The sequence below is a fragment of the Engraulis encrasicolus genome, chromosome 9 (genome assembly GCF_034702125.1).
Source record: "Engraulis encrasicolus isolate BLACKSEA-1 chromosome 9, IST_EnEncr_1.0, whole genome shotgun sequence".
NCBI classification, from domain to species: Eukaryota; Metazoa; Chordata; class Actinopteri; order Clupeiformes; family Engraulidae; genus Engraulis; species Engraulis encrasicolus.
The window spans coordinates 22,539,067-22,554,066 of record NC_085865.1 but is presented as its reverse complement, the minus strand read 5'-3'; the positions used below and the strand labels follow the sequence as shown (position 1 = coordinate 22,554,066).

The window sequence follows — 15,000 nt, the reverse complement described above, 5'->3', positions numbered from 1 at the left end:
GTCACATAGCTTGTCAATGGGACTAAAAGCAGAGCCTTTACTCTGTGGCGGGAGTATGTGAGCCAATCACAGCGCCCAAAATGAAAAATTGTTACAATTCAGGTAGTAGCCAATTTCTGCCCTACAGGCAGCTATGATAGCAACAACTAGCAAGGCAAGGCTTGTTCAAATCTCTAGCCGTATCGGAAAGAAAACATGGCAGTCTTTGGCTTTTTGTCTTTATTATTTTTTTTTTTAAAATGCCGAGAAGTAGCAAGAAAGACGGTTAAAGTGACAGACAGCTGAGCCGTTTGCAATCGCTGCATTGTGGAAATATTCAACATCAGATGGGTAGCAGCTTCAAGTAGTTTGCACTGGGACAAAATGTCTTCATCATGTCAACCACCCCGGGCTTTTAATGGAACTAGCTTGCATGAAAAACACAGCCTACTTGTGATTCTGCTTTAAGGTAAGATTCATCTAATTATTATGCTGCGGGTAGCCTTTTAACATGAACATGCTCAAGTTTGTTCGTGGTGCCTTTTGTTGTCACCGTTTGTCAGGGTGTTGACATTGAAGATTGGTTGTGCGGTGGTGGACATGAATAGACCGTGTGTGTGTTATTATCGACGCGAGATTGTTTTTTTGAGCGTACGACATGACTCCATTTCCCTAATTTATTATGATGATGACTACGCAATGCGTGAGTTGTGTGGAGCCTGTTAGCAAGTGCAGCTGCGTTCTTTTGAAGTGCGCGGTGTGCGAGTTGAGATCAACGTGGAACAGGACGATTGACTGGGGATGGTTTCTCGGAGTGCTTCCGCACTCACAAATTGACTTTATTTGAAACACCTTGCACAACCGTAGCTGAAGTGTTTGAGAATACTATCACGCACAAGGATGAGTCTCAGAAGTGGTTTCGTTGGTTTATTTACTCGATACTGTCTGAATGCACGGGTCATGTTTGCAAGCAACCCGCCCCCTTGCCTACTTTCCTTCTTGTCTGTGAGTGTTTGATTATCAGCACAAAACGCGGCAGTGAGGCAGGAGCTGTTACCTAGGTTGGTTTATTGCTAAATGTAAATCGTTTCCCCCTCACATGCTATGGTGTGATTCACAGTTGGTGAACTAGACATTTTATCTTCAAAAGTAGGCTACACTGTGCCACCCTCCATCCATGTGAAACGCCCTGGCATTTGCAACAGAATAAACAGAAGAGCAACAAAATCAACTGCTAAAGCCAAAAGTTAAAGCTTTTCCCCCAAAATGTTGTAGCTTTCTAAATTATTATTGTAAAATGTAAGCCTACAGGTCCTTAAAGGTGTACAAAGTATGGGTCCTGGAGCTAATTTGGCAATTTGGCAAAACAAATAATTGTAGCTGGCCTTTTCAAGAAATTGAAATTATGTTTTCACTTATTGTTTCAGATTTAGGTCTACTGACAATGTCCAAATGTCTAAATAGTGTAGCCTATTTACTTATTTAGTTATTAGAGCTGTGGTGGTTAAGCACTGATGGCATCTTATAGCCTACTTTATATTTACAGTATTTAGAGAAACATAGGCCTACTAATTTGTTGCACATTAAAGAAAATATCAGCATGTTTATGTGAATAGGCCTATTTGCCTATTCAAACCATACCTTGTGGCATAAGGCCCCCCTCTCTCACACACACACACACACACACACACACACACACACACACACACACACACACACACACACACACACACACACACACACACACACACACACACACATTTGTAAAAGTTTTTAGCTGATAGTGACTCTCCAGATTTGGTTAAAATGCAGGAAATTGCATCTAAGAAATACATTTTTTTCTGGGGGAGGACCGAACCCACCGTTAATATATATATATATAAATAGATATATATTCTATATTTACTGCCTACCCTACCATACCCTTCACTGCACGTCACTGGTATACTGTGTGGGTTTTCTTTCAGGTCAATTTGATAAGGTGATACAGTGAATTTATTCACATGTTTTGGTCCTTCGATTGCCGAACTTAAAATATTGTCCTCCCTGATATATGGAGACGTAAGGACGCGTTGGCCGCCAAGTTTGCACCCGGGATCCTGAAATAGGTGACTTCGCCTCACTACGCCTTCATATTCAGCGACGACTGACTGAGTACTGACCCACGTGACTGACGCCCGCACAGGAATGAGGTAGTATGCTTTTTTGTTTTTGTTTTGTTTTTTTGAGCGCTAGTAAAGAAAAAAACTGCAGTGTAGAGTTTGGAACTCCAGACATTTTTAATTTGGAATTATTAATAGTCTGCTTTCTGTAGAGTTTGGAACTCCGGACATTTTTAATTTGGAATTATTAATAGTCTGTTTTCTATAGAGTTTGGAACTCTGGACATTTTAGTTTGGAACTACAAATTGTCTGTTTTCAATAGAGTTTGGAACTCTGGGCATTTTTCGATTTGGAATTGTAAATGACCTGTATTTGGTGACCCTGGGGTTTGGAATTCTGGGTAGCCTGTCCAAATTTTGTCCTTGTTTTGTTACGCCTGCATAACGCACGGATTTTTTGTGAAGAGACCGGACTAAGCTGGCCTTAGCCTAGAAGGTTGTCTCCTTTTCAAAATTTCGTGACGGCCTAGGAATTAATTCCTAGTGTTTGTGCTTCTGTAAATTGCGTCAAGACAATGGGTTCTCGTCATACGAAAGTGTATGAGGGGGATGGAAAATTCTTAGAACGGCGTGAATCAGGCGCTGCCCAGTTTGTTCAGCGTTGGCATAAAAAGCATGGCTTTGATGGGAAGTTAACGGTGCCTAGTTGTACCAAATTGCTTGAAAATGTGTCGTCTCATCATACCAAAAAGAAAGGCCCTCTTAAAGACCATCATAAGACTGAAATCTCTTGTGCCAAAATGTGGTTGAACGCTGCTGTGGAGCGTCACGACCAGATTCAGTTAAAACGGCGGTCTATCCTTCCATCTGATGACACGGTCGCGTATGTAAGGGAGGAGGATAATAACCCTGTTGCGCGCTGTAGAGCGAGAGGAGGGGCAGCTCCTTCAGCGAGTGGCTTAGCAGCTTCTCCACTATCTGCGCCTTCTCCTCGTGTTGCTGACACCAATGCCGCTAGTGGTGGTGCTGCTTCGGCATCTCCTCCACCGTCCTATGTCTCTAGTGTAACTCCCAACAATACCCCTGTTACGAGTGGCAAACCGATGTCTAAAATGGCTCTTGCCGCGGCTTCTACAAGTCCTGCAGTTACGCGCAGCCAATTGTTCTCGCCTTCGTTGCCTTGGCGTGATACAAAAAGTCCACTTCCACCGTCGCAGAACAATCCTTATTTAGAGGCTCACGTAGCCCTTCAGGATGCTGTTCTTCTTGGTGAAAGCACGGCTGAAAGTTACCCTATGATAGAAGTGCCTAACCCTGCATTTAATCCGTCGGCGGCTGTTGGTGGCACTAATATGAGAGTGATGCAGGTTTATCGTCCTTGGAACCAGGACGAAATAAAAAAAGCTGTGGAAGGTGTGGCTGGACACAGACATAAATTGAATGAGTTCATTACTGAAATGCGACAGTTGGTTACCATGTACCATTTGGATGGGGATGAAGTTGAAAGATTGTACCGTTGTAAAATGGGAGTTGATTGGTCTAGAGTGAAAGACAAATTTAAAGCTAAGACTGATACTGGAGTGACTCACGCTCCTGGAAGTACAGGTCTAGATGGAGCTCTTACGACCCTCGAGACGGCCTTACGCGAGACCTTCAAATCTCCTCCTAATTATAGTAAATTACAGGAATGCAAACAAGGTGACGATGAGGATGTCTACCATTTTAGGGAGAAATTTGAAGCGGTCTTTCGCAAATACAGCGGGTTAGATGATGACACTGCGGCAAATAAAATCATTTTCGACCAACAGATTAAACAAGCGATGCTGGGTTGCTTACGCCCAGAGATTAAGAGTTGGTTGGAAAAGAATTACGTTACTTTGCCCACTGCTTCTTTGGCTGATTTCATGGCGCATGCTAGACATGCCGAGAAAACAGCGCAAAATAAGAAGAAAAATAAAGAAAAACAGGAACAAGCACAGATTTTTGCTCAAGCCGTAACACATGTTATTAAGGCTAATGAGGCCAACCGTGGTTGGACTCGAGGAAGAGGTCGTGGTTACTTCCGAGGAAGGGGACAAAATAGACCGGGGGGACAGAGACCTGGTGAATCCAATCAAGCGACTGGCAATAACAGAATTAATGCCAGGCGTGAGGGTAGTTGTTTCATATGCGGTGAAATGACACATTGGGCACGCGATTGTCCAAACAATCCTGACGCTCAAGAATGACTAGGCCGAATGGATGATAGTGCATTACGTCCTGTTGGTAATGACGCGGAACTGAATGACGATGATTGTGATGTTTTAGATTTGGAAGAAATGTTTTACTCTAAGGGCGCAGGCAAACCTGAACTAACGTTAATGTTATCAGGTAAGCCTATTACATTTCTCTGTGACACTGGTGCTTGTAAAACTGTCGTGAAAGATATTGAAGCCCTTACCAAATCAAATAAAGCAGTACTGGTTAAATCAGCAAATGGCCAACTGCAGAGGCAACCTTTGAGCAAACCTGTTGAATTACAATGCAATGAAACTGGATCATCTGCGTGGATCCAAGTCATAATGGCACCTGAATGTCCTTGTAATTTACTGGGACGGGATGCTATGGCTAAATTACGAATTGGAGTGTTTCCCACGAGTGATGGAGGCATGACTGCCCAGAAAAGTGACTTGGTGAATGTTCTATTGCATGACCAGTGTGAGGGACAAACAGTGTATTACTGGACACTTGATGTACCGAGCGACAGCTCTGTAGAGGAGGAGTTGCGTGTGCTGGCTACAGCCAGAGCGCTTCCAGAGTCTGATCACAGACCTGTGAGTGACATGCATATTGTCTTACGGTCCAGATCTGATACGCACACGGGAAAAGACATGTCTAATTCTGATTTGAAATACAATGACCAATTGCATAATTTGGGTTCTCAAAAAGTTTTGTTCACCTCCTTGTATTGGAAGGGAGGTACTTGCTTTTGTGATGTGAAAATGCCGTCTGAGATTGAATGTCTTGTTCCGTGGGGAGCCCCGCCTCATGTTTTGTTGACAAAAGAATTAGGTGAGGCATGGAGTGACTTGTCTGAAAAAGTTCAGAACGCACGCTCCGTAACTGATTGGCGTTTGGATACATCTGATGAGTATGTGAGTAACAGCACAGGCTGGAGGAAGAGAATCGTTAATTTGGAAGCAAAATGTTTTCCAAATACAAGGGTGTATGCTGAGGACGCATGATATGGCGTATTTTTGACAGAGGAGGAAGAGTCTGCTTTGCAGAATGTGCCTTCCTCCCTTTGGTCACAACATCCCACTGATGTAGGTCTTATGACAACGGCAACTCCTGTAATAATCAGAGGAAAGACTGATTATCGTCCCAGAATAAAACAATACCCACTGAAAACAGATGCTTTACTTGGTATTGAGCCTGTAATAAATGATTTATTGGAGGCAGGAATAATTAGAGTCTGTAACGATTCCCCATGCAATACACCAATCTTCCCGGTAAAGAAAGCACCTCCATCTATTGGTTGGAGAATGGTCCAAGATTTACGCGCTGTAAACGATGCAATTATTGCGCGGGCTCCTAATGTACCGGACCCACACACATTACTTAACCAACTTAGCCCCGATGCTGAATGGTTTTCAGTGATTGATTTAAGTAATGCATTTTGGTCCATTCCCGTTGATGTTGACAGTCAATATTGGTTTGCGTTTACTTTTAAGGGGAAACGATATACTTTCACTAGGCTAAGCCAAGGCTATTGTGAATCCCCTACCATATTTGCAACGGCGATTCAGACCTGTCTCGCAGATTTTATTCCATCAAATGGGTCTCAATTAATTACTTATGTTGATGACTTATTAATCTCGAATAAGACAAAGGAATCATGCAAACAGGATACATTGGAATTGTTGACTTATCTTGCAAATACGGGCAACAAAGTAAGCAAAAATAAATTGCAATTGTGGCAAAGCGAGGTGCGTTACTTGGGTCATACCCTGACTAAGCATGGCCGTACAGTCAATGCTGACCGAAAAGCAGCAATATTAAATGCTCCTCGCCCTGTCTCAAAAAGACAGCTTATGAGTTTTTTAGGTCTGTGTAATTACTGTAGGCAATGGGTGCCAAATTACTCAGAACTGGTTAAACCGCTACAGAATGCAATTTACTCCACACCTATGGCTCCTAATGATTCTCTAATCTGGACAGAGGATATGGTGACAGCTTTTTGTGATGCTAAGACAAAAATAGCAGGCTCTACAGTGTTGGCTCTTCCGAATTATTCAAAACCTTTCATACAGATGGTTGATGCAAGAGATGGACATATGGTTTCGGTTTTATTACAGAATTTTGGCGAAAAATTACGTCCAGTTTCCTATTACGCCAAAGAGCTGGATGTGGTCGCTAGGGCGACCCCTCCGTGTGTTCAAGCAGTGCTTGCTGCTGCATTGGCAGTGCAAGCCTCCGCTGAAGTAGTCTTGTTTCACCCACTTGTTCTTAAGGTTCCTCATGCTGTGTCAATATTACTGTTGCAGACAAACATGTCATTTTTGTCGCCTGCAAGGCATCTCTCATGCATGACAGTTTTATTGTCACAACCGCACGTTACTATTGAACGATGTACTTCACTCAATCCTGCTACTTTGATTCCAATTCCGTCGGACGGTATAGAACATATGCATGACTGTGAGACGGAGACTTTTAAGATTGTTAAACCACGTCCGGATTTACAAGATACACCCCTTACAGAAGGCGATGTTGTTTACGTGGATGGTTCTGCATGCAAAGATAGTCACGGTCAAAATAAGGTTGCATATGCCATCACTACAGTGGACAAATTGGTGTTTTCTGAGGCCTTAAGCCTGATACATAGTCATGCTGTGCTGACTTGGGGTACAGCTTGGATGTGTATTCCTCATAGTCGCCCTGCGTGCGCATGCAGGAAAGGGCGTGGTGTTTTTTTCCCGCTGAGATTTTAATGACGTCAATTCACCTCCGTGACAACAGGGGGCGAACTAACTCATTCAGTTGAGCCCAGTCCCTAGAATGAATCACAAAGCTAACCAGCTGGCTATGTAAAACGTAATATTCCACTAGTAGCCTACTTCTAAAAGTTGGGGCATAATTAGATGGTACAACATCAGTTTCTTTTTGGTCAAGTAGGCCTACTACATGAGATTAAATGCAAGACAAACGCCATTTTAAAAGACAATAGACAGCATGAATGGCCATTCACACCTGGGGCCTAGTAGTAGCTAGCCAGCTAAATCAGTCATTACAAACTCAAAGCTAGTTGACTAGCCACCTGAAACGTAATTCTACCACTAACAAAGAGGCTTCTTGCTATTAATTTAAAAAGTTGTGGCGTAATTAGACATGAATGATAGCATACAAGATTCTCTCTTTATTCATGTTTTACAGTTCAGGTGCTTAAAATGCCTAACAAAAAGCCGTTTTTAAATACAATACATCTAATGGCCATATTAACAGCTAGCTTAGCAACTGTCAGCCAAACCCATTCAAACTCTACAGGACATTAGCGAACCCTGTTTTAGAAGCTAGCTAGCCACACTACAAATCAACAAAGAGGCTTCTTGCTATTAATTTAAAAAGTTGTGGCGTAATTAGACATGGATGATAGCATACAAGATTCTCTCTTTATTCATGTTTTACAGTTGAGGTGGTTAAATGAAACAAAAGCCATTTTAAAATACAATAGATAGCCTATCTAATTAACAGCTAGCTTAGCAACTGTCAGCCAAACCCATCCAAACTCTACAGGAAATTAGCGAACCCTGTTTTAATGAGCTAGCTGCCACACTACAAAAGAACAAAGAGGCTTCTTTGCTACTACCACACTACAAACATATCATTTCCATGATGGCCTTTTATGGATATTTCTAATTGATTTTTTGGAAGTTGTACTACTGAAATAAAAAAACAGTTTCTCTTCTCCCTGTCAAGTAAACTCCAGTGATTTCCTGCCAAGTCAACTGCATCGTGTTTTTCGTTTTCCTTCAAACCTCCGCGGTAGGGTAGAAGAATAGAACACAACTGACCTATCAGGGCTGAGTTCCCCCCGGACTGCCGTAAGCACATTGACCAATCACCGTCTTCAAGCATAGCTCAGCTCACGGACATTTCAGCCTGGGAGAAACATGCGTGTACTGCAGCCAGGGGTCGTTTTGTCGCTGCACAGGGGGGCGCGGTGGCTGCTTCTCTGTACAGAACCTCCGTGAACGCGCGACTCTGAATCCCCCTTTACCCTCTAGGCTATCAGCACAGGCTGCTGAAATTATAGCGTTGACAAAAGCTTGTGAATTGTACAAAGACAGAGTTGTGACAATTTATACTGATAGTCAATATGCTTTCAGCGCATCGCATGTATTTTGTGCGCACTGGAAACGGAGAGGCTATTTGACTTCCAGTGGGAAGGAGGTTAAACACAAAGTTTTACTTCAGCGTCTGTTGCAAGCCATACAGCTGCCGCTAAAAATAGCCATTTGTAAGTGTGAGGCGCACACAAACAGAACAGATGATGTGTCAAAAGGAAATGCCTTGGCCGACAGAATGGCTAAAGAGACTGCTGCCATTTGTTTGTCTCAGGATGGAGACAGCACTCCTGAGGTGCTAAAAGACATGCAGTTTGCTGCACCCGACAATGAGAGACAAACTTGGGTTAAACACGGTGCTACTTTACAAAATGGATTGTACACAAGCGAGGATGGCAAACCTATCCTTCCAAAATCTATGTATAAGTGGGCAGCAATATTGACACATGGTAAATGTCACGTTTCCTCCTTTGCAATGACTAAACTGGTTGAGAGCAGTTACAAACATTTTGGATTCACAACGTTTGCAAAGCGGTTTTGTGCGCAATGCTTAGTGTGCTTGAAACACAATTCACAAGGAAATATGAGACCTAAGAGAGGAAAGTTTCCAGAACCTCAATATCCTTTTCAAGTTATTCACATGGATTACATACAATTACATAAGGCAAAAGGGTACGAGTATTGTTTGGTAATCATTGATGTTTTTTCTAAATGGGTGGAATTGTTCCCTACTGCTAGTGCAGATGCAATTACAGTAGCAAAGGCTCTCTGTAATCGTATTTTTCCCAATTTCGGATGGGTAAGTGTAATTCGAAGTGACAACGGCGCACACTTCCATAATGCTTTAATTGAAAAATTAAGTACACATTTGGGAATTGATTTGAAACGCCATTGTTCTTACCATCCCTCCAGTGCTGGGTTGGTGGAGAGGACGAATGGAACGATTAAAACTAAACTCAGAAAAGCTATGGAAGAAACTAAAAGACAGTGGCCTGACTGTCTTAGTTTAGTAGCGCTCAGCATGCACATTACACCGACTCTGGGAAGCCCATTAACACCATTTGAAATATTATATGGTAGGCCGTATACACTGCCTGATTTGACTCATGTAAAAGCCAGCCCTGATGACGCACCTGATTTAGTGGACTATTTACGCAAAACATTTCAAACACGTGAAGTTAAACAAGTTAACATTGTCCCAGATTCTCCTTTGTCGTTACAGGATGACCAGAAACTGAAAATTGGAGATTGGATTTTTGTTAAGGAAATCAAGCGGAAAAGTTGGTGTCATCCAAGGTGGACTGGACCTTTCCGAGTCTTACTCACTACACCAACAGCGGTGAAAATCGCTGAAAGAGACTCTTGGATTCATAAGACACATTGTAAACGGTGCCAACTACCAGAAGGGGAAATCCCGACGCACGTATAGTCCTCTAGCTGTGGGGGGTTGCATGGGACCATAGGTCCAAACTCGTCAAGAAGAGGGTGACTTTGAGTCTTCCAGACTTGGAGTCACAGCCGCTGCACGTGTGACTTAGCGGGACTACCTGGACAGGTATTGGAACCATCTAAAAAAAAAAAAAATGAAAAGACTGGGGAAAGGTATCCTTTACACGTTTCTGGGGATTGTGTTAATTTGGTTGTTTTGTGGTGGGGAAAAGAAAAATCACCGCATTAAGAAATGGGTGAGTAGTCCAAAGACTGAACTGAACATCACACACATTTACATGACTAATTCATGGTATCGATATGCAACAATGTTAGCAGAAAAACAGAATAGATCTAATTGTTATGTTTGTTCTTACATGCCCATATCTTCCAGCCACCCAAACTTAGAAGCCAAACCCTTTGATGTAAGAAGTAGTAGATGCATTGCAGAATACTGTGCACAGGATAATTGGTCATACAAGGATAACACTACTGTTCATTCTAATTCAGTGTTCTCCAATCCTTCTAGCTCTAACTCCATATTCTTTGATAAATTTAGATCATGTGCTGAGACACATCCATTTGTTGAACTTAATGCATCTAGTTTGGTAGCTGAAGAAGTGTATGTGAGAAGTAACAGAATTTTTCCTCATTGTTTTGTAGGAATTGGGAAAAATGTTTTAGGTTCGTTGCCCAGGCACAGATGTAATGAGACAATATTGCCTATGTGGGGGACCATAGCCCTTGCTTCTTGTCCATGGAAGTCGAATGGAAATCAGACAGTTGACCCGGAGAACAGTGTTAGTCCGTGTTCGGGGTGGCCTGTGTGGAATTTCGTTGGTACCACCGGCACGCCCGTTCTGTCTGGTGTTTACTGGGTCTGCGGACACAAACTTTATCTGCAGTTGCCTCCCGACTGGGGGGGGATATGTGCCCCCGCCCAGGTGACTGACCATACTTATGTTGTCTCGGCATCCCAGTCACCTAGGACTAAGCGAAGGGTTTTTGAAACTCCTAAGCACGATCACGTCTGGGGTACAGACGTGCCTGTTGAACACAAATTATGGCGCACAAGCAGTAAAGTAGTTCTGTCACTTTTCCCATGGTTTGGAGTTGGAAAGTTATTTTTGCGAGTTGAAACATTGAATTATAGATTGGAACTTTTTATTAATGCAACTCAAACACTTTGGCAGAAAAATAATGCTGAAGTAAGTGCTATCCGAACTCTAGTCCTTGAAAATCGTCTTTGCCTAGATCTTTTGACTGCATCTGTTGGGGGAGCTTGTGTATTAATTAATTCTTCCTGTTGTTCATATATCCCAGACAATACAAATTCTTTTGAGGTTACAGATGCCCTGGAACAGCTGCGAAGTATTGGTGCGGCGATGAGTAAAGATGAAGTGGTCGATGACAAGCCATGGAACCCACTTTCGTGGCTTATGATGGGGAATTGGTGGGAGATTGTCCTCAAGCTGCTGGCTCCTATTCTGATTGTTTTGGTTTTGTTTTGTTGTTTTACTGCATGCATTGTCCCATGTATACGATCTCTCATGAGTAGCATGATATCTGGTGTTGTTGATGTACACTTGCATAAATATGAAGAAGTTCTTTTGTTGAGCCGAGATGATGAAAATACTGTTATCTAGTCAATGAAGATTGGACAGAAAATCGATGAGAAGTTGTTCAAGTCTGAAAATCTTTGATAATGGTTATATTTTCAAGAGGAGAGAATATGTTAAGAAATTCTCTGCATTTGTACATGTATTATTGAAAATATAAAATGTGATAAAAATGTAACGTAGTTTAGGACTTTGCTTTTTGTGTTTCTTTCTAGTTAGACTCTGTTTTGTTAAACCCTGTGTGAACTCTTTCTATGTGTGAGCTCTGAGATCTGTGTTGTCACTTGCTGTGATTGATGTGTTATCTGTGTTCTCACAGATAAGTTACCACCTGGCTTGTGTGTTTATTCTTCATTAGCTGAACTATGTCTTTGTTTGGTTAAACTAACAATTTGGTTAGTGATTACTTGCTAGAAGAAAATAAAGGCAAAGCCACAACTGTCAGCAGACTGGGGTGATTGTCTCAGTGCTACTTTAACATCTCTGCTGGGCAAGACCTCCACTCTGTTGCAGATTTTACATGCTACCTCTGTCTACTGTGTGGGTTTTCTTTCAGGTCAATTTGATAAGGTGATACAGTGAATTTATTCACATGTTTTCACACATACACACACCTGGACACATACACACCTTCACAAATCATTTACATCCTCACAAACACACATATGCAAGTACATAAGCGTGCATATATTTACACATATACAGAACACACACACCAAATACTAGTGGTGTGGATCGGCACTGCCCTCACGATCCGATTCAATCACGATTCGGGAGGTAGTAGATCCGATTTGATTCGATTCTATTAGATCCAATCCGATCCGATCCGATTCAATTGCAATGCATTACATTTCTACTGAACGCAAAGCAAATGTTTAATCTGCCAGGATGAGGCAATACAAGTAGTCAGATACTGAGCAACAATTTATTGGCTGTTTTCTGTATCAGTCTGTATCAGTCTTGCAATGTTTTGAAGTGCTTTTATTTAATTTAACATTCATTTGCTCCCGAAATATCCATGGAAGTAATTAAAACTTAAAAAAATTGCCGGATCGATTCTGGAACTTGCCGGATCGATTCTGGATCGTTCATGCCCTCGCCGAATCGATCATTGTTGACACCACTACCAAATACACACACAACCAACACAAATAAGCGTCTGGTGTTCCCACACACACATACTATGCATGCATGCCCAGACGCACGCACATGCACATACACAAACACAAACACACAAGTACATAAGCTTGTTTATATTTACACACATACATACAGTACACACACACCAATTACACATGAACACAAAACAGTACACACACACCGAATACACACACAACCAAAAAAAAGCGTCTGATGTTCCCACGAACACATATGCATGCACGCCCAGACACACACACACAGGCACAACGTGCATTAAAGCACACATCAACCAACGCTGGCTCTCTTTAAGAGGTGGCCACTATGCAGTTGTCATGGTGATGGCCCTCTCCCATCTCCCCTGACCCCAGGAGGTAAGCACGAGGCTGGACACACAAACACAGACACACACACGCGCACACGCACACACACACACACACACACACAATCACACACACACACACACACACACACACACACACACACACACACACACACACACACACTATATATATTATATAATATGTTATGTAATCATAATATCACATGTTATACACATGCACCCATATTTATATTTCTAGAAACATACATGCACCACAACCATCCCTCACCACTATACAATGATTGAGATGTGCACATGATTTAGTTGGAATGATTACTGGACACATATTTGTAAATCAGCTGATGGTAGGTGATATATACTTTATATCATGCCGCAATACCATTGACTAGTGCAGTGGTTCTCAGCCTTTTTTGAATAAACGCCCCCTGGTCCTCATCATAAGCCTCCCAAAGCCCCCTGGACCTCATCATAAGCCCCCAACGCCCCCCCCCCCCTTAGTATTGAAAAACAAAATGCATGAATGCTTCCCAATAGCAACAGAGCACCGCCCCCTCTCAGCTGTATCCTTCTCAAAGCCCCCCCAAGGGCTCCCTAACGCCCCCTAGGGGGCTGTAGAGCCCACGCTGAGAAACACTAGACTAATGCATGTATAAGTGCTTGCGTCTCTCCTCGCGAAGCACTACAGGTCAACCTCCGCTGTTTTTAAAATGTGCTATGGAGGGGAAATGACTTAATTTCATGTCAAGTGCCAGTTGTGTTTTCTGCGAACCTTGAAAAAGACCCTAATGCACATCTGTGCTAAGAAAAGCAATGCAAAATCAGATGGATACACAGAAAAACAAACACACACACAGACACACTCACACAGACACAGACACAGACACAGACACAGACACAGACACAGACACAGACACAGACACACACACACACACACACACACACACACACACACACACACACACACACACACACACACACACACCCATTTATACTACACACACACACACAAACATACACACGCACACACACACACACACACACGCACACACACACACACACACACGCACACACACACACACATACACACACACACACACACTAACACAAATTGAGGTGGTGGGAGGTTGGTGGTGTGGGGTGGTGGGTATAGAGATGCAGTGATGGAGATGGAACACACAAACGTGGGTGAGAAAGAGAATTGCTTTCGGAGCATTTGATTTCTAATAATACGAGTCGAGCCTTGACGATTCCTATTGACGTCTCATTTCCATGATTACAGATGAAGCCAGCCCAGGGCCGGCGCTATAGGGAGGGCGAGCAGGGCATTTGCCCCTGGGCCCAGGGCACTCTTCTATTGGTGGTGGGGGGCCCAATTGTGAACTGGTCAGGACATGTAGGGGGTCCTATAACTGTTTTGCCCTGGGGCCCTGTGTACAATTGTTCCGCCACTGAGCCAGCGGCTCGCCATCGACGTCCAAATTGAATCCTCCCGACGTCCGCGTCCTGCGCCGCGCACCCTTTATTTAATTGGTCTGGCATTAACAAATGTTTTGTTTTATGTTGTTCGACCAATAAAACAACACAATCGTATGGAAATTGATAATTATTGTCACAGGTTTTTTTTTTGTCGTTCGTGCTGGCGGCTGGAGCGATGTGGAAAATATTGCATTGAGGGGGGTGGTGAGAGAGAGAGAGAGACAGAGAGAGAGAGAGAGAGAGAGAGAGAGAGAGAGAGAGAGAGAGAGAGAGAGAGAGAGAGAGATGCAGGGAGGAGAGAGGCTGGGGCCAAATGATTCGCGTGGGTTTTTCCGTTTTCCCCCTCACCACTTTCTCGGAGACAAGCAACTTTGTTTCCAGCAGCAAAAGTAATAATTCATTTCCATCTGTGTGTGTGTGTGTGTGTGTGTGTGTGTGTGTGTGTGTGTGTGTGTGTGTGTGTGTGTGTGTGTGTGTGTGTGTGTGTGTGTGTGTGTCGGTGTGTGTGTGTGTGTGTGTGGAAAGGGGAGAGCATTAGACAGAGAGATAGGCAGACAGGCAGACAGAGAACAAGTGAGGATATGTGTGTCTGT

The 15,000-nt window shown here is 43.0% G+C and overlaps 2 protein-coding genes across 2 annotated transcripts in view; one reads left to right on the top strand and one right to left on the bottom strand.

The window, feature by feature from the left end:
• The window catches only part of dpyda.1 (dihydropyrimidine dehydrogenase a, tandem duplicate 1), a 290,320-nt gene that overhangs the window by 239,681 nt on the left and 35,639 nt on the right, over positions 1–15,000 (bottom strand). The window lies entirely within an intron of this gene.
• On the top strand, positions 8,785–10,220 carry LOC134455068 (retrovirus-related Pol polyprotein from transposon 412). The gene has a single exon (XM_063206126.1). The coding sequence runs from the start codon at positions 8,823–8,825 to the stop codon at positions 9,831–9,833; it is 1,011 nt and encodes a 336-aa protein (XP_063062196.1). The 5' UTR covers positions 8,785–8,822; the 3' UTR covers positions 9,834–10,220.

What these genes read in the sequence shown, in the direction of transcription:
- LOC134455068 (XM_063206126.1), top strand. Translation starts at nt 8,823, where the DNA reads ATGTATAAGTGGGCAGCAATATTGACACATGGTAAATGTCACGTTTCC.